General features: G+C 34.5%; 1 protein-coding gene across 4 annotated transcripts in view; it reads left to right on the top strand.

Moving 5' to 3' along the window:
• Ptbp2 (polypyrimidine tract binding protein 2) overlaps nucleotides 1-25851 on the top strand; it is a 61271-nt gene that overhangs the window by 17805 nt on the left and 17615 nt on the right. For all 4 annotated transcript variants that reach the window (XM_005357202.3, XM_005357201.3, XM_013350030.2 and 1 more), the window contains exons 4-8: nucleotides 6296-6468; nucleotides 7379-7522; nucleotides 13084-13248; nucleotides 13336-13446; nucleotides 21078-21273. In XM_005357202.3, coding sequence (XP_005357259.1) covers nucleotides 6296-6468; nucleotides 7379-7522; nucleotides 13084-13248; nucleotides 13336-13446; nucleotides 21078-21273 — 789 coding nt within the window. The remainder of the gene's footprint in view (nucleotides 1-6295; nucleotides 6469-7378; nucleotides 7523-13083; nucleotides 13249-13335; nucleotides 13447-21077; nucleotides 21274-25851) is intronic.

Below are 25851 nucleotides of genomic sequence, written 5' to 3'. Positions count from 1 at the left end.
ATTTATTTTTGTTAAGTGACACAGATTCTATATATTTGTTTACAGTTTGACATTAAACACATACACTGTAATGATCAAATCTGGTGGTAGACAATATTTTTATTATTCAAAACCTTGTTGCCTGTACTGTAAATAAAAAAACCAAAATTGACCAACACAATTAATTTCTATGTAGTTTCATCTTCTTTGCGCTAATAATATTTTAATGAATTTCCATTTTGTTGTCTACTTATAAATCTAAGAGGATTTATTTAATCTGCACAGAACTCTTCTTTGGTAAATCTGAAATAATATTTTAATATCTTTATCATTATTGTTATTGTAGGCAGAGGCTGTTTGTTTCCAGGCCATCCAGACTCGAAATAATCACACAGAAACTGTTAATTACCATACTGTTTGGCCTTTTAGCTTATGCATATTTTTAGCTGGCTCTTACATCTTAAATTAACCCATTTCTATTAATCTGTGCATCATCATGAGGTTGTGGCCTGCTGGCAAAGTTCCCGCAAGCGCAAGAGTCCTTCTCCTTCAGCAGCTACATGACTTCTCTTTGACTCCTCTTCCTCTCTCCTCCTCTGTCTGCTTGGAATTTCTGTCTTGCCCTATTCTGCGCTGAAGGCCCAAAGCAGGTTCTTTATTAACCAATGGTATCCACAGCATACAGAGGGGACTCCCACATCATATTATTTGATTAATTTACCTTAAAACTCTACATTTTACACCTATTTTCCTGAAGCCAGTTTTCCTTTTTCTATAAACAAAAAGGATAAAATAAGCAATTATCTTTCAGTTAATTGTTTCTGTTTTGATACACTTTGATGTACACATAAACAATCCTATTGTTTCAATTAACTAAAAATGGTAAGATTATATTTGCTAACTGCAGTATGCTGATGTAAAGATGAATTTCTAGTATATATTAATATTTTTCTGTATAGCAGTTATGAAACTATCGTAGTGTCATATTCTGAGAATGAACACACAAGTTCACATATCTGCAATTCTGCTTTGTTAAGTTTTTTTATTTATAATAGTAGTTGGTACTAGGAATATTTTAAAAATTAAAATCTACAGCTATACATGAGTAACTGTAGTAGCCTTGACTCCTTTTCCAGTCATCTTCCAAATCAAAGTTGGTTGTTGGAGTTGATGAACAGAAAGTATAAGCTTAACTGAATGGAAACCCCTGCAGTGAGCCTCCTACTCCTTCTACTTCTCTGCAAAAAGCTTCCCTGAACCAAGAAACTCATTGGAATTATAAACATGTAGGACTTGGGGGCATGGGTCCTGAAGAAAAGGAAATTGTACAAATTTAGGTAGACGGAATTGGTGTAGGGGTCATATTCAGAATTTTGATACTAGCTAGGTTGCATTTGTATTATAGGCTTTATTATGTAGATGAGATTATGACAACAGCCCAAAAGTAAAAACAAATGGGATTACTTTTGACAAAGTTCTTAATATTTTACATTAAGTAATATAATGTTGACTTTAACATAAAAATATTCTGAAATTGAGCTTATATACTAAAATCTTAGTGATACCTCTAAGAAAAGATAAAAATGTAGCTAGTACATAATGGTGAAAAAGCTGGAAGATTGTTTGATTTTGATAATGACTAAACAAGGTATGCATCTCTGATGGGTTGACCACTAAGTATACGCTAAACTCTTACTATATAATTCTGCGGTACATAGCATACTGTTTTGGGTTAAAGATAAATGAGTTGGTCAGTTGACCACAATAGAGAGAATTCAAAAGTAAGTCCATAGATTTATGGGCAGTAGGTTTATGGGAGGTACAAAGTCTTGTGAGGAGAAAAGAGATTTAAAGGAATACTATGTAGCATTTTGCCTTCCTATCCCATTGCAAGTGATTTTTGGATTTATATCTTCCAATATAGGTAGAAATGAACTCTGTGTTGTAAATGTAAATCTGAAAGTTTTAAAATTTTTAGAAGAAAACAAATTTTGTAGGTAGTGACTCAAAAGTCATTGAAGAAAAGAATTAACTATGTCTGCCCTTCAGAGACAAAGGCAAGCCATGTGTAGCCAAATATTTTTTTACAAAGAGTATAGCTATAAAAGCTAACATTAAAAGCTGTGAGGTGGTGGCACATGCCTCCTAGAACTTGGGAGGCGGAGGGAGGTGGCTCTCAGTGAGTTTGAGGCCTTGCTGATCTACAAAGGGAGTTCCAGGACTTTTTTGTAGAGAAACCCTGTGTCTAAAAACCAAAACAAAAAACTAATAACAAGATTGTATATAAACTTATAAATGGGCAAACTCATGTTTAACAGTAAGATTATAGATTATGAACAACCCAGTTTTAGAAATTGATCAAAATACTTGCACAGATATTAGGCAAAGAAGATAATCACATAAAGTATTGGAAAGAGTTTTGATAATTTTACTGTTGTAATGTAAAATTCTAAAACTACTTTAGAAATTTGGCAGTTTCTCTTTCAAATATATTTAATTTACTCATAAAGTCCATATATATGTTGATGATATCTATCCACCATTACCTCCCTCCTGTTTATTGCCCGTTATCCGGTCCTCTTCCAGCTTAGTGATTCCTTTTGTATTGTTACCAATAACTCCTTTAGTTAGTGCTGTCCATATTAGCTTGACTGTGTGGCCATCTTCTGGGGCACTGGTAATTTGCCAGCAGACATGTCTCCAAAAGAGACCTTCATTAGCCATTCATCATCAGCATGAACAGTTTGTGGCTCCTCCACATGCCATGTTGGAATTTTGCTTGGCTTAATCTTACATAGGTAACCATAGCTGCTATGAATTAATGTGTCCAACAGCCTTGGTCATATCCAGAAATCTGTATTTCACAACTTTCACCCCTTTTCATCAGCTCTTATCTTTCTGCCCGTATTTCTACATATACTGAGCCTTGGATAGGGGAAGGTTAATAAGATGATTTATCCACAAGAAGGCATTAATGTGCTTATTACTTTGATCAGCTGTGAGTCTGCTACACACTGCAAAAAGAAGCCTCTGACCAGACTTGAGAGTAATCCAGATCTGTGCATATGAATAGATATTTAGAAGGTAGTTTGACAACATGACTATTTAGCAAAACAATAGTAGTGAGTTTTCTCCAGGGCCTATGGACTCCCCAGTTACAGACTTTTGAACAGGTTTGTGTAACAGACATGGAATTTCTACAGTAGAGCAGGCTTCAGAGAAGCAGAAAGTGGGTGGTTATTGCTATAGCTGTTTAGCGACTATTACATCAGTGGGCAGCCACATCTTTCTAAACAGACTGGTATTGTAGCATGTGGGTCTATTGCTAGATGAGACCATTGATCTTTTCTCTGCCAGCAGCCTGCATAGTTCCTTCTAGCACTTTGTAAGTAGGGAAACAATTCTGATCAATCAAGGTTGGTTTCTCTATTTGGCAGGATCTGAACTTAAAGCAGTTCACTTAACTATAGGATTCTGCTGTTTTCTCTCCTAGAAATTGTTTACTCACAATAAATCAAGTTCATATTCACTAAATCATATTCACTAATCCAGAATATACCCTAGTATATATACCATATGTGTTTCCATGATAATTCTAAATCCAGTCAGATATACAAGCTTAACCATTACACTGTAAATAAAAGGCTGCAATAGAGAATTAGAACAATGGCTCTGTCACTTTGGTTTGACCCATATTTGTAAAACTATATTGTGTAACTACAGAACAATATTTATATATATATTTAAATTTCAAGTGATTGAAAGAGATCCAGTAAGGGAAGGTTAATAGTCCTCAGTTTGGCTCAAGGAGAATGGATCTCCTGGATGGAGACTGGGGGCGGGTAGTGATGGGAACACAAAGGATCCGGTGGAGAGTTGAATAGAGAAGGAGAGTACTGAAAGAGACGACTAGAAATTTCAGGATCAGGTAGAAATCTGGTGCAAGGGGAAACTTCCACAAATCTCAAAGGATGACCCTAGCTAAGTCTCCTAGCAATAGTGGATACATATCCTGAACTGGCTATCTCCTCTGATCAGATTGCTGACTGATCCGTTTGTTGTCAGTCATCTCTGAAGACCACCCCAGTTGTCATGAGAGAGTCTTCATCCAGGAGCTGGTGGAGACAGATGCAGAGATCCACAGCCAAACATTAGGCTCAGCTCAGAATCCTGCTGAAGAGAGCCAGAAGGGTCAAGTACATCACAAGAAAATCCACAGAAATAACTAACCTGGCTCATAGAAACTCACAGAGTCAGAACCAACAACCAGGGAGCCTGCCTGGGACTGACATAGGCCCTCTACATATAATGACAGTTGTGTAGCTTGCTCTACTTGCTCTACTGCCTGGGACTGACATAGGCCCTCTACATATAATGACAGTTGTGTAGCTTGCTCTACTTGCGGAACTCCTAATGATGGGAGGAGGGGCTATCCTTAATGCTTTGGTTGGCTTTTGAAATATATTCTTCATACAGGTGCCTTGCCCAGCCTAAAAACAAGGGGAGTTGTTTTAGTCTTACTGCAACTTGATACTGTCATGCTTTGTTGATACTCATGGGAGGCCTGCCCCTTTCTGAACAGAAACAGAGATTGGGGTGGGAGAAGAGGAGTGAGGGGAAACTGTAGTCAGGATATAAAATAAATTAATTAAATAAAAGAGAAATAGTCCTCAGTCAGTGATGGTCCCTAAAGGCTGGTCCAGAAAAATGATAGACTTAAAGATGAATGTGCGTGTTTATTTTATTTTTTTAACATTGTTTTTAACCAGAGTACTATCTTAATGCAAAGGTAGTTTGTAATGAATTATAGGAGATCTTAAGAATATTTTGAACAAACAACAATATAAGATAGGCAGTTGTGAGGAAGATAATTAGAAAAGAAGCAACATGATTCTTTCACAGGGTCCAGTATGAGATTGCTCTCTTTACTCATTAAGACGTTGATATTAGGGGCTGGGGAGATGGTTCAGCCGTTAAGAACACTGCCTGCTCTTCCAAAGGTCCTGAGTTCAATTCCCAGCAACCACATGGTGACTCACAACCATCTGTAATGTGATGCATCATACATGCAGACAGAATACTGAGAATACACATAATACTGAGAGTACACATAATAAATAAATAAAAAATTCTTAAAAAAAACGTTGATATTAGATTGAAATAAAAAACAGGATTTGACTTAAGAGTAGAAATCGTTTTTAAAGTTTCATTTGTTTGGATTTTAAGAGTAGAAACTGTCCTTAAAGTGCTTCAGAACTAAGTACTATATGATAAACGGTACGCTTAGAGGCTTCCGGGCTCCTGCTGCCAACCTTAGTAACCTACATGTGATTCCTGGGGCCCACCTGGAGCAGAGCAGTGACTGATGCAAGTTGTCCCCTGACTTCATGTGTACACTGTGGCATCATAAAGTATTTAAATTTTATTTTAAAAAGTATCTGTGAATATATTAGCATGTATAAGAATTTTTCATGTCAAGAGACGTCTTAGAAATACACTTAAGTATTTAGTAAATTACAACCAACTGATTAGATAGAGAGATGGCTTACACACAGTTCCATATTAAATATTATCGAATTTATAGGCATCTGTAATTACAGAGAGTTTTTCTTTTTTTGGTGAAACTTTATAATGAATGCAGATTTATTTATTGAAATGGATACTGCCAGTACTTTAATGATTCAAAAGTACGTACTTTTACTTCATTATGTTGATGTTTTCATTCTGTTTTATTATTTGTTCTTAGTAAGCTCTTACTGTGCCCAATGTAAATTAAACCTTGCCATATGCTTGGAACATAGAAAAACCATCTGTAGAGCTTTCCCTAGCTGTTCATAGATATAGAATGGGGCTTTGCAATGTATCTCTTTGGGTTAAGGGAGTTCGCTGTTATCTGTTAGTCTGTAAAACAGATTAAATGGTGATATACTTATGTACTTGGACAGTTTTTATATGAAATTGAATCTTAGCCAGGCAATAGTGGCTCATGCCTTTAATCCCAGCACTCTGGAGGCAGAGGCTAGGGGAATCTAAGTTCAAGGCCATCCTGGACTGCAAGAGCTAGTTCCCTGTCTTGGAAAAAAAAAAAAAAAAGAAATTGAATTTTAATTTTTTTGCTGATTACTTATTCTCTCTACATAGACTGTGCACATGGCTAAAATTTCTCCATTCTTTTAAAAGCCTAATTTTAGTTTTCCAAAAATTCATACTTATTCACCTATGTTCTAAGATTATTTTTGGCTTTTCATAAAAATAAGGAAAATCTGTGTACTTTTGTCTTACTAAAATATAAAGAGTGTTTTTGAATATCTTTCAGCCAACGGTAATGATAATAAGAAGTTTAAAGGAGAAGATAAAATGGATGGGGCGCCCTCTCGTGTACTTCATATTCGAAAATTACCTGGTGAAGTGACTGAAACAGAAGTCATTGCTTTAGGTTTACCTTTTGGTAAGGTGACTAACATCCTTATGCTGAAAGGAAAAAACCAGGTACAGTTCTTCAAACATTGCTAACATGCTAAACCTCACACAGAATGAGAATTGTCTGTTACCTCATTAAAAAGAAGTCTTCTTTTTTTTTTAAAAAAGCAGAAACGAGGGACACTAGTAGCACCTCTTGCTTATTGGTAGCATTAGTAGAAATCAGTCTTAAATTTTAGATACTCGTTCAGTAAATGTAACAGTAGCAGTAAGGTCCAGATAAATTAAACATGAAATTTTGTTTAAAAATATTTAATGATTCTATTTAGAAGAATTTATGAAACTTAACATTCTCTAAAATATAGCTAATGTTAAAATTATGGCGGCCATTTAAAATTTTTCCCTTTACATTTTTTAAATTAGACCTTTAGGGTAGTAATAATAAAATTCTGGTACTAGAAAATGTTTTATTTTTTTTCTAGTTTTTGTTAGAAAGAAACGGATTTATGGGGTAGAGAATATCATGTAAGTCATAGATGGAACACAGACGTAGTTTGTTCTCAAAGGGTATTGCTTGAATTAGCTCGAACTGTATATTTAAAATTAAAATATTTCTAAGATGTATTATTTTCAAACTATTTATGTGTGTGGGTATATGCATGTGAGTGGAAGTACCTAAAGAAGCCAAAGAGAATTGTAGTTTAAGGCACTTGTGAGGCACTGTATACATGGATGTTGGGGTGTAAACTTGAGTCCAAAGCAACAAGCTCTTAAAACCCACCTCTTCCAGTCCTTCAATAAGATACTAAATTCTCTTCATTAAAATGTTGTAAATTGAGGGTTGTAGTCTAGGCAATGTTTAATTAGCAAACTAGATTACACAGATACTTGAGTTTGGGTTAAAATTTGTAATTCTTATTTAAAGATTTAATTCATAGTTTTTTGGTTTTTGTGCTTTTTTTTTTAAACTCATTTTCAGGCATTTTTGGAACTGGCAACAGAGGAAGCAGCTATTACTATGGTTAATTACTATTCTGCTGTGACACCTCATCTTCGTAACCAACCAATTTACATCCAGTACTCCAATCACAAAGAACTAAAGACAGATAATACACTAAACCAAGTGAGTGTATATAGGTACCTGATAGCATCTTACGAATCTCATAAATAGTATATATGAATAGAAAATAAATTGCTTCATATGCATTTTCTTGTTATCTTTAGAATATTTTAGTTTATATGTGTACATATTGAGTATTTATAAAAATATGTGACTTTCTGATATTCATTTTCATGGTCTAAATTAATATTAGATTAGTTTTACTATTTAAGTACTTTGTCAGAAATTTCTATTTCTTGTTACATTTTAAAGTTTTTTAATATGGAAACTAGAACTGAGAGTTGGTTGTACATGTTTGAGGTCCTGGGTTTATTTAGTTCCTAGTACCAAACAGCAAAACGAACAAACACTGACAAGTATCTGTAGTCACAGCTGGAGCTAGAGTTAGATGTAGGAGGGGAAGCCAGAGAGGTTGGAGAGACCATTGATGAGATTGAACTTGTTATTATAAATTACACTATTCTGTTGCTTAAACTTAAGTTAGGAAATGCAGTGTCTGCGATTGATTCTTAGTATTCTTTTCATTATCAAAGTTTTTTGCTTTTATTTTTTACCCTAAAGATATATTTTCTTGGAAAAAACTAATCAAGATTGTATGAATTTGTCTTTTGAAAATATAGTACAAAAGATATTTTAAATTAATGTTAAAATAGATAAGAATATTTTTAGACCCAAACATGTTGAATTGCCATAATGGTCTAAGAACTTTCATTTTCTTTAATTTAGTACTTTTAATGCTTACTATATGTATTTGCTTCAGTAAGATAGGGATGTATCTGGCTATCAAAAACTTCATTTCTTGTAGATTTTTCTCACTTTGTGAAAAGTGACTTGAAATTATTTTTAATAACATACGAAAAAATAAGCTGTAAAACTTTCTTAAGGGATAGGGTTAACATGCCATGTGCTTTATTGCTTTAATTTGTAATAAAGATTTCATTCACTTTGAATCAAAGAAGTCAGAAAGTATGCCAAAAGAAGTTATCTGTTCTGTACCTCTTATTTATGTTTTTTTGCATTTATTTAATATCTATTGGCAAATCATGAATGTACGTATTTAAGGAGTACAGTGTGATATTTTTATATTTGTCCTTTGTGGGTAATCAGATATTAGCTTCTCTACTACCTGAAATACCTAATTTCTCAATGGTGAGAATGTTTAAAATATTTTGAATTTACAAGTAGCTGTAATTTTCATGATTTGTCATAGACCACTTAGACCTATCCTGATCAAAGATCATCCTTCAAGGGTCCTTTTTGCCCTTGAAGCCAGTCTTCTTGCTACTTTATGAGCTTGATTATGTGAGGTTCTTGATGTGAGGTCATGTACAGCATGTCTTTCTATATGCATTTTATTACACTTAGTAAACTGTCTCCTTAAAAAGAAACTTTTTTTTTTAATATTTATTTATTTATTTATTACGTATACAATAGTCTGTGTGTTATGTCTGCAGGCCAGAAGAGGGCACCAGACCTCACTACAGATGGTTGTGAGCCACCATGTGGTTGCTGGGAATTGAACTCAGGACCTTTGGAAGAGCAGGCAATACTCTTAACCACTGAGCCATCTCTCCAGCCCCCTTAAAAAGAAACTTATCCTAGTTTTATTTATTGTTTTAATTTTTGATATTTTGAACATACCATTCTGTGTATTATTATGGATAAATTAAATCCAATGTCTTGAACCTGGTAGTTGAATACTCTCACTGGGCTGTGCCTTCCATCATCAGTTGAGAAGATTGAAAAGAAAGAAATATACAAGAAAGGGAACAATAATAGGGAATTCCTAGATAGATAATTTTAAATAGTAATGGCTACTTAAAGCTCCAAATAGAGGGGACTTTAGCATAATGAAGTTCAAAGTGATTAGGGAATAAATCACTTATCTAGTCTATTTGATTACATACAGAAGGAATGTTCAAATTAAGTCGTTTTTAATTTTCAAAAGCCCTTTAGTGTTTTTGTTTGTTTTGTGTGTTTTTACATTGTAGTTGAGCACAGAGAATACATTTCAGTTCTTTGAAGATTCTAAGTACAGTTTATTTTTAAAATAGTTTTGCAGAGTTTGAGTGGTATCTCCTTCAGTTTTACCTTTTAGTTTATCTTGTTCTTATTTTCCTTTCTTGCTCTTCATTTTTATTCAAGTTAGAATGCAAAATTAGAATTTTCTGAGACTATATGATTTTTCTCCAGACTAAAGTGAGGAATTGAATGTCATGGTAGAGCCGCTCTGCCCCACCATCCCTGTCACAGAACCATTTATTTTGAACTATCAAACATGCCTTTTAGGACCTTTGATTCTTTTGAGGGATATTTTGTTGTTTTTAGTGTTGAGGTGATGAGTCAGAAGCAAGAATTGTGTCTCTTATTCATCTTCTAGACTTTCTATTAATCTGTGTTTGTGCTCCCTATCTTGTCATCCTGCCAGTTGTTGCTCCGATACCTTTCTTTTGTTGTTGTTGCCAGTTCAATTCCCAGCTTACTGTGTGTTCACTGTTTTCTTAGTCTGTTTCCATTCATTTTCTTTGTTCTGGAAATTTGATAAAAATCATTCTCAGCCTGTTGTTAGTATTTGATGCATTGTATTCACTTAATAGGCATTTTGATATTTCATAATAGAAGAGAGGCAAGTAAATATGTGTTACCATAAAGTACTCTAAAAATGTCCTTCAGAATATATCTGGAAATTTTTTCAACAGTTATACTAGAAACCACCTTAATTTATTTTTACTTTTAATTTTTAAATTTATCTGTTTTTTTATATCTGAGCTTTGGCCTCTCCCCATTCCCCAGTCTTTTCCCACCACCTCCCCTTTTCTCCCCCATCCCCTAGTCCCCTCCTCTTTAGTCTGCATCCAGAAAAGGGCTGTTCTCCCATGAGTATCAATAAAACATGGCTTATCAAGTTGCTGAGCACCTCCCCATTTATTAAGACTGGATAATAGGATTCCAAAGCCAATAAAAGAGTTGGGGCAGCCCCTGTTGTAGCTGTTAGGAGTCCCACAAGAAGACCAAGCTACACAACTGTAACATATATGCAAAGTGTAGGTTAGTCCCAGGCTTCCTAGTTGTCCGTTCAGTCTCTATAAACTGAGGTTGGTTGGTTATGTGACCCTTCGTGAGGTGTTCTTGTCCCTTGTCTCCTCTGGTTCCTACACTCCATTCTCCTCCTCTGGATTCTGAACTTTGCTGCCTGTTTGGCTGTGGTTCTGTGTATCTACCTCCATCAGTTGCTAGATGGCGCCTTTTTGATGACAGTTGGGCTAGGCTCCAGTCTGGTCACAGGAGATGGCCAGTTCAGGCTACTGCTATTGCAAGGTGTCTAAGCTGGAGTTCTCCACTTAAGTCTCCTGGGATATTCCTGTGCCAGACTTCTACCTGACTCCGAAATGCCCCCAAGAGCCCCCCCCCCCCCCCCAGCACTCTCCCTCTCCACTCATTCCCCTCCATCCTGATCACTCATGTTCTCATCCCCACTTACCCTCAGTCCACTCATGAAATCTCTATTTCTCTTCCTAGGGAGATCTGAGTTGTCCTCCTTTCCTAGTCTCTCTGGCTCTGTGAACTGTAGTAGAGTTAGCCTTTATTTTACAGCTAATATCCACTTGATGAGTGATTACGTACCATGTTTGTCTCTATCTGTCTGGGTTACCTCTCTCAGGATAATTTTTTCTAGTTCTGTCCATTTGCTGTTTTCCTGGTGTCTTTAAAACCATTCCTAGATTGAGGAAAATCTAGATTGTTTTCAGGTTCTGGCTATTACAAATAAAGCTGCTATGAACATACTTGAGCAGTTGTCCTTGTGGTTTGAATGATCATCTTTTGGGTTTATGCCCAAGAGTGATAGAGCCAGGTCTTGAGGTAGGTTGATTTCCAGTTTTCTGAGAAACCACAACACTGACTTCCAAAGTGACTGTACCAGTTTGCACTTCAACCAGCAATGGAGGGGTGTTCCCTTACTCCACATCCTCTCTAGCATGAGCTGTTGCTTGTGTTTTTGATCTTAGCCATTCTGAGTGTAAGGTGGTTTCTCACATTCATGTTGATTTGCACTTTTTTGATGTCTAAGGATGTTGTACTTCTCAAGTGTTTCTTGACCATTTGAGATTCTTCAGTTGAGAATTCTGTTTAGATTAATATCCTATTTTATAGTCAGATTATTTGGTTTATTGATACCTAGTTTCTTGAGCTTAATATCTATTTTGGAAATCAGTCTTCTGTCAGATGTGGGGTTGGTGAAGATCTTTTCCCATTCTGTAGCTTGTCATTTTTGTCCTATTGACAGTATCCTTTGCCTTACAGAAACTCCAATTTCATGAGGTCCCATTTATTAATTGTCAATCTTAGTGCCTTTGCTCTTGGTGTTCTTTCAGAAAGCTGTCTCCTGTGCCAATGTGTTGGGGATTATTTCCCATTTTGTATTGGTTTCAGTGTAACTGGATTTATGTTGAGGTCTTTGATCCACTTAGTTTTGTATGGGATGATGAACATGGTTCGATTTGAATGCTTCAGCATGCTGATATCCAGTTAGATCAGCACCATCTGTTTAAGATGTTTTCTTTTTTTCTATTGTACAATTTTGGCTTCCTTGTTGAAAATCAGGTGTCCATTAGGTATGTGGATTTATGTCAGGGTCTTTGATTCAGTTCCATTGATTTGCCTGTCTTTTTATGCCAATACCATATGGTTTTTATTACTATTAATACTATAATAACTATGGATGGCAATACCTCCTGAAGTTCTTCTCTTGCACAGGATTATTTTATCTATCCTGGACTTTTATTTTTTTCTATGAAATTGAGTGTTGTTCTTCCAAGGTCTGTGAGAATTGTGTTGAGATATTGATGATTGGATTGAATTTGTTGATTGCTTTTGTTAAGTAGCCATTTTTACTACTTTAATCCTATGATCCAAGAGCATGGGAGATCTTTCCATCTTCTGATACTTCCTTTAATTTTTTTCTCCAAAGTATTGAAATTCACGTCATAAATTCTTTCACTTGGTTGGTTAGAGTTAATCTTTTATCCAGCTATTTGACTAAAGGTGTTTTATTGAGTATTTCTGTACTTAATGTTCCTGAGTGAAATTGGTCTGTAATTCTCTTTCTTTGTTGAGTCTTTTGTGGTTTGGGTATCAGGGTGACTAGGTCCTCATTGAAATAATTTTGCATATTATATACTTGTTTTTAGTCCAGTGTCCAGTTGCTAAGATTGCATTAGAAATAATGTTAATGGTAATTTTAATGAAAGACCATTTATAGTTCCTTCCTGCAGTATACCTGTTTCATCAAGTGAATAATATGAAGTTAAGGTTTTGTAATTCAGTGAGTTTCTCTTTGAATGGTTTCTGGGTGTAAATATCTGCCCAGGTATGTTTTTTGTTTGTTTTTAAATAAATGGCATTGCCTATCTGTGTCAGCATCGGTACCATAGTACTTAGGTAACTGTTTTGAAACAAATATAGTAGAATATTTGAACCATAAAGAGACAGTAGTATAATATGCAACAAAATGTAAGTGTAAATAATGGCTGAGCTACTAAGCTTCTTGTCTTGTCAAATTTCAGCGTGCTCAAGCAGTTCTTCAAGCTGTGACAGCTGTCCAGACAGCAAATACACCTCTTAGTGGCACCACAGTCAGTGAGAGTGCAGTGACTCCAGCCCAGAGTCCAGTACTTAGAATAATTATTGACAATATGTACTACCCTGTAACACTTGATGTCCTTCACCAAGTAAGTGTAATGTAATTTGCATACTTGCTTATAACTTGAAGAAATAATATAGTAGGTAATAATGCCTTGATTTAAATGTTTTCACAGATATTTTCTAAGTTTGGTGCTGTATTGAAGATAATCACATTTACAAAAAATAACCAGTTTCAGGCTTTGCTCCAGTATGGTGATCCAGTAAATGCTCAACAAGCAAAACTAGTAAGTTTGAGCCTCTTAGGATAGTAATGTGTTTTTCATTGACTTCTGGTATTAATTTAATGTAGAGTTTATTTTTAGAAATAACTGTAGCTGTTATGGTCATTTGTAACATAGACTTGTGTTATAAATTTGTTTATTTGGTACAAAATTTTCTGGTCTTGGTAAGATGGTGGGATTGCATTGTATGTGCAAACAGTTTTAGGTAGTTTTTGATAGGTGTTTGAGAGTAACTTTTCAAGGTAATTTGGTTCAGATACTTCAATGTATAGTGCAGATATTCTGATCAGCTGTAGTTACATTGTTCTTTAAGCAGTTTTTAAAGAATTCTTAAGAGTTTATTTTTAGATTCTTAGTCTGTGTTATAGTCATATCATTTTTTTTATTTTTAGATATGGAAGGTTAGACTGTAGAGAAATAAAATTACCACTTGTTATGATGCCATTGGAAACTCAGATTCTTTCTGAATGCCTAAATCTTTCTGTGTAATTTATTCAATGATGTTTTTACTGTTTAACTTTTGTCATACCATCTCATTTAATTATTAAACCCTTAAAAATTCATATTAACGTAAATGTTTTGAAACTATTAAGTCAGCTCTATCTAGTCTCAACCTAATTTTTTTTACTTTTTATTTTATTTTTGTACTAATCATGTTCTTTACTACTTCATTGATTTCTTCAGATCAAAATTATCCATGTGAAAGTTGGACCAATTTTTTTCTTGTTTTCATTTGCTTTCACTTACAGTGTCATATTTGGCTAGTAAAAAATGCTTCAGATGGCAAAAGGCTATAGTAACAATGGCATAATTGTAATATAGCACTTTTCACTTTCTTAATATAAAACAGTATTAAGACTTAAAGAGCTTTATTATTTCTAAACTTTTCAGGGATTTCAGTCTTAAACTGCTTGTTCTCAGGTTATATAATCTTATTTCACTATGCTTTTCTTTTCAGATACCGGTTAACTATTAAAATTCTTTCTTGCCCAAAATAATTATTCTTCACATGCCTTGCCTCCCAACTATGGACAGTATTTATATTTATCGAGTTGCCAAAATTAATGTGGTATGAAATTATACTATTGGAAATGACTAGACACTGTGAGTTTATAGCATTTTCCACAATGTCAGACATATTTGTAAATCGTATACATTTTCTTGATATGTATTATATATTTGTTTGTTTGTGTCTGTGTATCTCTTATCTGCCTAATCCAGAGGAAAATACTGACAGAGGATCAGTAAACCAGAGTGATTAGAATTTATGCTACATTTGTTGCAGAGAAAATAGTTGTTCTGTGTATCTTGTCTGATAATCTATAGTTAACGTTGGTAAAGAACCAGAATTGTTATATATATTCTTTTGTACAGATAATCATCCAACCATACACATTTATGATTATTTATATATACTCACTAACATTCTTTATGATAGAAGTCTAAATAAGTGATAATTTTAAGAGTAATAACACTTTTGCGGAGACAGAGTGTCTCTGTAGCCCTAGATACCGTGGAACTCACTCCATAGAGCAGACTCACCTTGAACTCACAGATATTCACCTGCCTCTGCCTCCCAAGTGCTGAGATTAAAGATGTGCACCACCACCACACAGCTCAGTAATACACTTTCTTAAGTACACATTCTGGCAGCTCAGCCTATTACAGAAGCAAAGGGGTGTTTACTTTCCACACTTAACTTGCCCTGTTTTTTTGCCATGTAAATGATATCGGAAACCCTTTGATGATTATTACATACAATAATATTATCTGGTACTTAACATGCTTTCTGTTTTGTTAGTGTGGTAAGAAAGTATTCGTTCTTGGAGCGATCTTTGCACAATCTTTTAGTCGGTAGCACTATTATACACAGTGCCAGATTACACTTTGCTGTGTCTCTCCTCACTTTTAATTTGTCTGATTTTTTTTTAAAACATCAGATGGGAATTCTAGTAGTTTCTAGCAAAATCTGATACTTATACCTGACTTTCTAATAAAAGGCATATTTCATCACCTGTTTAAAATCAGTAAAGAACAGACTCATAGACCTCATTCTTTACTGCCTTGGCCTCTGTTAGTAATAATTGTCTCATCTACTTTGATTTTTATCTTCCACTTTCAACAGCTTATCTCCAGGATCTCAAATATGCTCAGCTCTAGTGAATTTACTTCAGATCTTGCTGATTCTACTGCCCTACATGTTTCTCAATCCCCCATCCTTTCTTCGTTTTTATTTATAATCAGACTTAAGAAAGCTGTTTGCTGCTCATCTTTTATATCCTCCTCATTTCTCTGTCTACTGTAATTTGGTTTTATTCATGTTTACCAAAACTCCCCTTCAGCTGTTAGCCGTGGTCATTAGAGTAGTTCAGTTTAATTAGTAGTTTCCAGTCTTTATCTTGTTTAATCTGTAGATAATATTTGACACTGAGAATCCCACATCTATTGATTGATTGATCTTTCAAGACAGGGTGTCGCTGTAGTTTTAGAGTCTGTCCTGGAACTAGCTCTTGTAAACCAGGCTGACCTCAAACTCAGAGAGAGATCTACCAGCTTCTGCCTCCTGAGTGCTGGGATTAAAGGTGTGGTGCCACCACTGCCCAGTTTGAGAATCCCGCTTTTTTGTTTTGTTTTTTTGTTTTTGCCTTGTTTTTTCCCTTCTGGTCTCTCACACTTTTTACCTAGACTTCTCCTTCCTCTGCAGTGGTTCTTTTCCCCTTTCACAGCCTGATTCTGTTGGGTAGACTTCTATTCATACAGCTTAGTTAGAATAGTGCTTACGCTAACTTGTCTCGCTCAGAACTTTACTAAAAGACCCAGACTAGGATTCTAGGCAATCATTGTACACTTTCAAACATAGAATGTTCACTGCAACTTCAGGTTTCTCGTTTTTCCCTATCTCAGCACAAGATGCCAACATTGTTCTCATTAACAAGCCAGAAAACATGGAGCTATTATTCTTTCTTGCCATCCTATTTCAAGATACTCATTCTGATTCCTGAATTCCTATTTGTGTGTTCCTCAACACTGTTTTCATCCTAGTTTGAACAGGTGTTGCTCAAAATGCTTTCTTCTTCTTTTTTTAAATTTTAAACTTATGCCAGTGTGCAAAATCACATATTTGTAGCTGTAGTTTACTTAGTGCTTATGCTGATAGAACTTTTTTTGAGTGTTTAAAAACAAGTAATGCTGTATATTTTGTCTTGTTTTAATAATGCATATAACCTTTATTATAACATTCATACCTATATAGAATATATTTTAATCAAACTCACCTATTATTACCTTTTTTGTTCTCCTACCATTCCTATTGATCTCTTTCCTCTTCCATACTAGTTCCCTTTCTATTTCATGCAAACTGCTTGTGTGCATGTCTGTGTGTACACTTATGCACCATGTATGAGTATCATTAGGATCACTTACAGGAGTGTGTGTGTCAAGGATTATTTACAGGAACAGGGGTCTTAGTTGCGTTTCTGTTGTGAACAGACACCGTGACCAGGGCAACTTAGAGACTTTATTGAAGACTTAGAATTCCAGAGGATTAGAATAGAGTCCATGACTATCATCATGGCAGGGAGCATGCAACAAAGAAGGCAGGCATGGTCCTGGGGCAGTAGCTGAAGTTTCCGTTTGATTCATAAACACAAAGCAGAGACAGTTAACTGGGAATGACATATGCTTTTGAAAGAAACCCTACTTAGTGACACACTCCCTAATCCTTTTTTACACTTTCCATCAACTAGGAACCAAGTATTCAAACATGAGCCTATGAGGGCCATTCTCACTCAAATCACCACCAGGAACAACGTACCATTGCCTACACTACTGAAGAAAATGCCTGTTCCTAGTTAATCATAAATGCCTGCAGATTCTCACTGCCTTCTTTTCTCTCTGATAGGATACTGGAAGGTGCAGTCTTACACACATCTTGTACAAATAATTGTAGATGCTGAGGGCTCAATAATGCAAGTCCATGTCATGCCCAGAAGACAGTTTTCATAAAACTCCACCCCTTCAACTAGCTCTTATATTCTGTGCCTTCGAGGGAATGATACAGTTTTGTTATTTAGTGCTGAGCACTTGTGTGTGCAGTAACTGCTACTTACTGCCAAAATAAGCTTCTCTAAGCCATAGGTAACAATAATACTTATATGGTCATTAAAAAATACCTAAAAGGCAGTTAGAGAATATCAAAATTTTTGATACAAAGTCATTTTATACAGAATGACCTGAGCTGCTGGTCCCTGACCAAAAGTATGAGTAGCATTGGTCTGAGTCATCAAGACATCATCCTTTTGCAAATCTCTGCTTTAGCATCTGTGGTATTCTTTTGAAATCCACCAGTTCAAGATCTTGGCATTCCCAATATTTTTCCACAGACTACATACATGATGACCTCAATTTAGTCCAATTACTTACATTCTTAATGTCCTTCACTGATTACATTTTTGTCCTTAGAATAAAGTCTGTAGTCATTAGCATGGCTTAGGAAATTGTTTCTCAAGTCTCATTTCCTTCTTTTTCATCCATGTTAAATGTCTTTAAATGCTGTGTAGATGTATATTCTCTGATCTTGGAGACTTAATTGCCATTTCATTTGTTAATAATGGCTTTTCTCTTCATCTCTTACAAAACTTCAACTGGGTTTTATTTTGTTTGTTTGTTTGTTTTAACCAAATTCCAGCTTAGAAATTTCTTCGTAGAGAACTCTTTCCATATTGTACTTTCAATTATATTTGCTCTTTATAATTATTTATTACAAGGAACTTTTTTTTTCTATTAGAATGAGTAGATACTATGTCTACTTTGTTCTTTGCTTCATTTATTGAACTCTGACGTTTAAGGTGATAAACTGAAGCCATAACAACAATTTTTAAGCATTTTCATAAAGTATATGGTCTTCATAATTTTGTAAGAAAACTCATGCAGTATGCTGGGAAGCAAAGGTATTCTTTCCATTGCCTTTCTAATAACAATTTAAGAACTGGAATGAATACAACTAATTGCATTTACATACCCCAGTTCTAAATAGCAAGATACGTGGTAGAATTTAGGTTGCTTTTTGCAGCGAAGTTATAACACTAATGTGTGAGTACCAACATTTTTTTGTTTTTATTAGAAACAGTTTCTCATGAATGTCTTCCTTATAGATACTAGATGTTGATGCTGCATCTTCTAGAGTCTTTTGCATACTTGTGGGTTACTCTTCAGCTTTTATTAAAACAGCAACAGTAAAACTGAGATGGTTGTAGTACTAAGATCATGTCCCTCAGTCCTTCTTACAAAGAACTCACAATTTTATGCAGATGTTTTTGAGAGACATAAGATCATGCTTTGTGGATGGTTTACTTAAACTTGCTTAATACTACCTTTTAGTTTTTAACTTTCCACCGTCATAAGAATTTATAGTGGTTCAGTTTTATATTTTTGATGAGTATTTTTTTTTCTCACAGGACAGGATAGTAAGATTTTCAGAGAACTTGGACTTAACTTATAGCTCCCTAAAACATCAGCTAAGTCTTATGCCCAACAGTCTCTCAATATAACAATCACATACAATTAGTGCACATGGGAGTATCTGCAGATTTCACTGCACACTTATTATTGTATACTCTATTTTAACATTTTAACTATTTTGGTCTATAAATTTTAATTTTTTGTGGCTAATTTTTCCCAGTTATTTTTGCTTAGTGTCTAAACTTTTATTGAAAGTAGGAACATTTGAGAAGTCTGCTTGCTACACATTATCTTGAGCTTTAATTGCCAGAAATCTTTGTTCAAGTCAGATCATTGCATTCCTAATGGTTCCACCACAGGACGGGTTTGTGTATCACTTCCTCTTTAGAGTTACAAGCACAGCTTGAAATGAAGCTTGCGTAAATTTTTTTAGGCATTAGTTTTCCTTCTCCCTTTCTTCAGAATCCTTTTGAAAAATGTCTGGATTTCTGCTTTGCTCTCCTTTGTTCCACCTGATTATAATTTCAATTTCGTCTCGGTGTTTCTCCAGCTCGTACCAGTCTCTGTGTAACTGTGTATCTTTCATCTGCATGCAGATATTTTCTAAAAGTTAAAATTGAAAATATCAAAAGGTGTTGTAACAATTGCTACATTGACTGTGGATAATTTGGAACTCTACATTTCTATTGCTTTAATTTAAAATAATGCTTTCAGAAATCTGTTGTAGGTTGGGTAATTTCTGTCAGTACTGTTAGCATTAACCTAGGAATGGTGATCCAAGCCAATTCTTCTCAGATGTTATTTTCTCTTTAATAATAATCAAATAATTAGTATGCTCCCAGATAATATTTAAATGTTTACCTATAGGAGTAAAATTTGTCTACTCACCCACTGGTAGACATTTGCAACACTGATACTAACTGCATTCAGACTGCATAGAAATTGCAGATTCTGTCTCCTGGCTCGCATTCTCCCTACAGTAATGCCTTTACTTATTGTAAAGAGACACCTATTTTTGGTGCGTTAATTGCCTCCATAGCAGGATGTTGGATTATCTTACCTTAAATTGTTGATGAAGTTGATACATTTGGTGACTACTTTTAGATGATAGATTATTTTGTGATGATTTGCTTGATCCAAATGTCATTTGTCATAATGTGTATAAAATGCCTTTAGTTTTCACCATCCCTGTCATCTTCTGATTATGAATTTTTTTCCTGCTCTTTAGTAAATAGTCCTAACATTTTTGTAGATCGAGGGGAAAGGATTATTGTTCCAGAGAGTACAAATATTTTAATGTTTTGAATGAATTCCAAATTTTATGTACTTTAAACACCTAACCAACTGTAGAAGTTTACCTTTTTATTAATAGACGTTTTCTCTCTTCTAATTAAAATTAACTCATTATTCCCATTTATAGTTTGTTTCTATAGTATATCTTGGTAGACTAGAAATGATTGATATACAACAGCAGCAAGTCATGATAATAGTAACATAGTAAATAATTCATGATAAACTTTCACATGTGGCATCCTTAATTTATTCTTAACAATAGCCCTGTAAGGAAACTTAGTGGCCGTTATCATTTTTATTTTCTATATTACTATATTGATACTCAGGGTTAAATAGTGGTTTAAGTCTAGGCTTTTAACTCTAGACTTGACGCTCTTTTATTCCAGAATTTCCTGGAATGACATTGATCTTCCTAATTTCATCAGGATATTCTGATTCAGGTCAAACAATTAATCTTAAATGTTTGTTTTTATTTCATTTCATGAGATTTGTTACAAATCTTGGGGCTGCATTTATTTGGTATGAGGCAACTTCATATGGTGTGGCATCCAGTAGTAGTCGTATCAACTCATATTAGTGTTACCCTTAATAAAATGTGTGTAAATATATTGTTCAAATGAATAAATGTTATTGGGGCTGACTGTATGTGTAACTATTATGTGGTTTTTTTTTTTTAAGCTCTTAGCACTCTTAGCATCAATGATGAAATGTTGTATTTTAGAGTTACGTAGCATTTCCTATTTAATGAAGGCAGTGAATGGTAAAAACTAACACACTTAGAATGGAAGTAGCCTGGCTTGATGTATGAAATTGTAATCCCTTTCCTGTTTTTGCTCATTTTCAAATTTAAAATGGCTGATTCATTTTATTCACTTTCACAGGCCCTAGATGGTCAAAATATTTATAATGCTTGCTGTACCCTAAGGATTGATTTTTCCAAACTTGTGAATTTGAATGTAAAATACAACAATGATAAAAGTAGGGATTATACACGACCCGATCTTCCATCTGGAGATGGCCAGCCTGCATTAGACCCAGCTATTGCTGCAGCATTTGCCAAGGAGACATCCCTTTTAGGTATGATTTTTACTGTCTATACCACCTTTCTTCCATTGTTCGGTGGAAAAGTACCTGTTAAACTCCTGTAAGTATGATTAATTTTACATATTAAACCTTAAAAAATTATGTTCATAAAATGAGTTTTTGTTTTGTCTGTTCAGAAGAGTATATGAATTCCATTATAAGGAAAGCTTTAACTTGCTAAGTATAATTAAAAGTATATTCATTTATCCCCTTTTTGTCACCTCATTTTGTCCTTATAACTCTCCTAAAACAAAAGGAGAAAAATTGGATGAAAAAGAATGTTAAGTTTATCCAAATATGTATGCTTCAGATTTGATATTTAAGCCTAAGGCCTTTATGCCTGCTTCTTAGGGTTAATCTGATTGCTTTAGCAGTGTGCAGAAATAACAAAAGTATTAACACAGTTAAAAATAGGAGTGTGGGTAAATGGAGTATTTAAAAGTATAATGTACCATAAATCTTGAAAATTTATCATTGAAGATTTTTTCATAAAATGTGTATTGCTCTTCCTTTGGACTCTTACCTTACCTGCAGTGCATTTGTGCTAATTATGTAAAATGCAGTGTAAAATAAGCAACTGATTGTTGATGGACTGAAGATTGGAGAAAAATTTGTTAGAATAAGCAGCCTGATTTATAGTGTCAGAATTAATAGTTTTCATGAATTTAATGTGTTCTGGGAATTTTTATTTTGGTATTTGTAGTATTTTCATTTTTATTTATGTGTGTTTTCTCTGTATATATGTCTGTATACCATGTGTGTGCAATGCCAAGGGCATCAAATCCTACGGAACTGGACGGAACTCCAGATTCTAAACCCAGGTCCTCTGCAAGAGCAACAGGCGCTCTTAACCACTGGACAGTCTCCATCCCCAACTAATGCTACTTTTAATTTCAGATTATTATCTAAACAGAATTCAAGATTTATGGTTGAGAAAGAAGAAAGTAGCTCTTAAAATTTTAGTTTTTAAGTTTATGCCCATCATTTTAAAAACCAGACAGATGTTGAAAATACAGTAAATATGTAACTATCACATCTACTTGCAAATAGGTAAAATGGTTGGTATATGTATGTGATAATGAGTTTAATGTTTGTTGTTATTTGAAGTCCGTTCTAATGAACACAAAAACTGACCCCTTATAGTAGTATTTGGTATCTCTAGTACAACCACTACTTCTTATTGTGACTGAAATAGTACATGTTTTAGGTTACTAGGAGTGTTCTTGACAGAATCTTATTTGCTATGGGTCTTGTTGAAGCCTTATGAATTCATAGTTTAATGACAAAGTCAAGATTGAGGCCATAACAAGTGATAGCTTTTGCTTTTAATTCTTATCAGAACTTGTACAAAAGAAGAATAAAGATATGTAATTGAGTAGCTTGTGGGTCTTAGGCATTCTCTGAATACTTGATAGGTATATTAGTGAAACTGAAATAGCCAAATAAAGTAGGCAGTGGCATGAAGATTTTACAATCATGTACCATTTCTTTAAAAAAAAAATTGAGGGTAAAATACAAAAAAAATCCATTAAAACATTGTTTATATATAACATAGGATTCTAAGTAGCTATGTATGTGCTTAGATCTGAGTAGAGGCCTGTTTTGAAGTCATTTCGACTTTTCTGGGGAATGTGTAGCTTGTATATATTTTTGTGGTGATTTCAAGGCTTTGGTGAAAAACATTTTTTACACACACAAATCTTTCATAAATTGAATCTAGGAGATGACTCAGTTGGTAAGTGCTTTCTCTGTTGGTGTGAGTTCCTACGTTTGAATCCCAAATAGCCTTATAAGAAGCACAATGATGGCCATTTTTAACTAGGTGTATGTTGTGTTAGGAGCAGCCGGGCTGCGTCCCCAGCACCCTGCCGCCCGCATGGCTAGCTTTATACCCGAAATAATTACACAGAAACTGTATTCTTTTAAACACTGCCTGGCCCCATTAGTTCCAGCCTCTTATTGGCTAGCTCTTACATATTAATCTAACCCATTTCTATTAATCTTTGTAGCCCACGAGCTGGCTTACCAGGAAAGATCTTAACCTGCATCTGCCTGGAGTGCGGGAACCATGGCGACTCCCTGACTGAGCTTCTTTCTCCCAGCCTTCTGTTCTGTTTACTCCACCCACCTAAGGGTTGGCCTATCAAGGGGCCTAGGCAGTTTCTTTATTCCTTAGCCAATGAAACCAACAGATTGATATATGACACTCCCACATCAGGTGTAGGGTAGGGGCAGGAGGAGATGGAGATTCCTGATGCTTATTAGTAGGCATTATTAGTGAGCTCCAGGTTAAATGTGGGGACTTGCACTCGCTTTCCTAAATTCTGTCATCTTTTACTTGTTTTAATTGTTCTACATCTGTAAGTGGGCTTTTTACTTTAACCATCCTCAAATGGTTTTAAAAGTAGGTGAGTTTAACTTTCAAAACTCCACTAATTCTGTAAGTTGTGGTATTCATAAGAGATAACATTCGTATGTTTTTGTTCTATCTCTCTTCTATTAGTACATTTTGGTACGAAATTAAAACCATTTTTAGATTTTGAATTTTACTGTAGTTGCCATTTAACTAAGAACTTTTAAATAAAAATGATAATTTTGGTAGTTTATTATACTGGATATATATTGTCATTACTTTTTTTTTTACTGCTGCAGTACATTAAATCTTTGAAAGTGGACATTAAAGTATTTAATCAGGTGACTTCAGACTATAACCAAAGTAATAGTGACAAGATTTTTTTCTTAGTCTTTCTGAGAACTTCCAAAACAATTGCTACAGTACTCCGAACTATTCCATCAAATATTTTGGGGTGTTTGCTTTTTACTTTCATTTTTACTTTAGTTGCTTCAATGAATGTCATTACTTTTTAAAATCTGTATTACAAGTGTCATTTTAAGCATTAATTACTTCTAAACTATTGCTTATACCTGGTCTCCCTGCATCTTTTTCTAGGAATCAGATTGTTTTGGAAATTAGTTTATTCAGAGAAGGGAGACACAGTGCTTTGTAGTTGGAAATGTAACATCTGAATGCATTCTTATTAGCTTGCCACTCCATTTATTTACTCACATACTCTTTTTCTGAGGAGGTGGTAAAAAATTACTGATTATAAATTAAGACATAATCATTTTTGTCTAGGTAAATGTTAGTGTATTAAGAGGTGGACAGCTTTAGAAAATTGCTAGAGTTAACTTTTCATGATCATGTTGCCACTTAAAAATATTAGAGCAACTAATTCATTAAAAGAATAGAACTTTTTGATATATTTCAAGATGAATAAAATAACATCCATTCTTAGAATAACAGTTATCAGAGGCGGAATAAACAGTTGATTTTTATGAAGAGATTAAACATTTTTATAGAGTTAATTTGTATTTCTTGTGTGCTGATGCTTTCCAAACTTGTTTGCTATTCAAATCCCCACTGAAAATCAGTGGGAGTCATAGAGTTTTTAATATCCAAAATACTTTAATAAAGCTAGAGTTGAAAATTAACTGCTATTGGAATTTTTATACACTAAATTTTGGGATTTTAGTATTTATGAATGATATCCTCATGACATGCTTCATAACCATTGTACAGTATTTTAATATTTTTGTCATAATTTGCCTTGGCACAATTCTGATATTACTTTATTGTTAAAATTGACTTACTGTGTTTCTTCTTTTGTATGCCTAACCTTAAAATTCCCAAGTAAGCTTATTTCAAAACTCTAAAGCTTTTATCTGTTGCTTTTTAATGGGTCATTCACATGGTAATGCTTTACAGTTTGCATTTATATTTCAATCACTGTCTGTCTTAGAATGAATCCTGCATTTTTGTAAACACATTAGTAATGATAGCCTTGGGTTTACTTGGGGTTTTTAATCAAAGCATTGATCCCACGTGTTACATCTCAACTATCACCACAGTATTCCCAGATTTTCTTTCCAAAACCTAATATATCTCTACCACATCAAGAAACATCTGGTTAGTTTAATAGAAACAGGGTTCTCACTGTGTCTACAGTTTGGCCTTTTAAATCTTAGTAGTACATACTGCCCTCAGACTTAAAATGTTTTGTTTGTCAGCCTCCTGCATGCTTACATAACCCAGACAGGCAGTGGATTTTTGTTCTTTTTTAAATTATTTTTTCATTTATTGAAAATCGATTTGTTTTTATTACATAATATATCTTGATTATGGTTTCCCCTCCTTCTACTTATTTCAGTTCCTCTCCCCCAATCTGGATCCACTCCCTTTCTGTCTCTCGTAGAAAGTACACAGGTTTAAAGAGTAATAATAAAATAAAGTAGACGACAAAGCAAACAAAGAACCCCCACCCCCACCCCCAAAAAAGGCATAAATAACAGAAGCACAGAAACTCACTTGTTCACACACTCAGGAATCCCATGAAAACACAAAACTGGAAGCTGCAACAGAATATGTAGTGTTATAAAAGACAAAAATACAGAAGAGGAAAACAAAAGGCCTTGAAGTGATATTATAAAACAAAGAACCTATAGAAATACTGTGGAGTTCATTTTGGCCATCTACTGCTGAGCACGAGGCCTACCCTTATGAGCAGTTTGTTT

The sequence above is a fragment of the Microtus ochrogaster genome, chromosome 21, assembly GCF_000317375.1.
Source record: "Microtus ochrogaster isolate Prairie Vole_2 chromosome 21, MicOch1.0, whole genome shotgun sequence".
Classification (NCBI taxonomy): Eukaryota; Metazoa; Chordata; class Mammalia; order Rodentia; family Cricetidae; genus Microtus; species Microtus ochrogaster.
The sequence above is the reverse complement of the archived record's forward strand: the minus strand, read 5'-3'. Positions and strand labels throughout refer to the sequence as shown.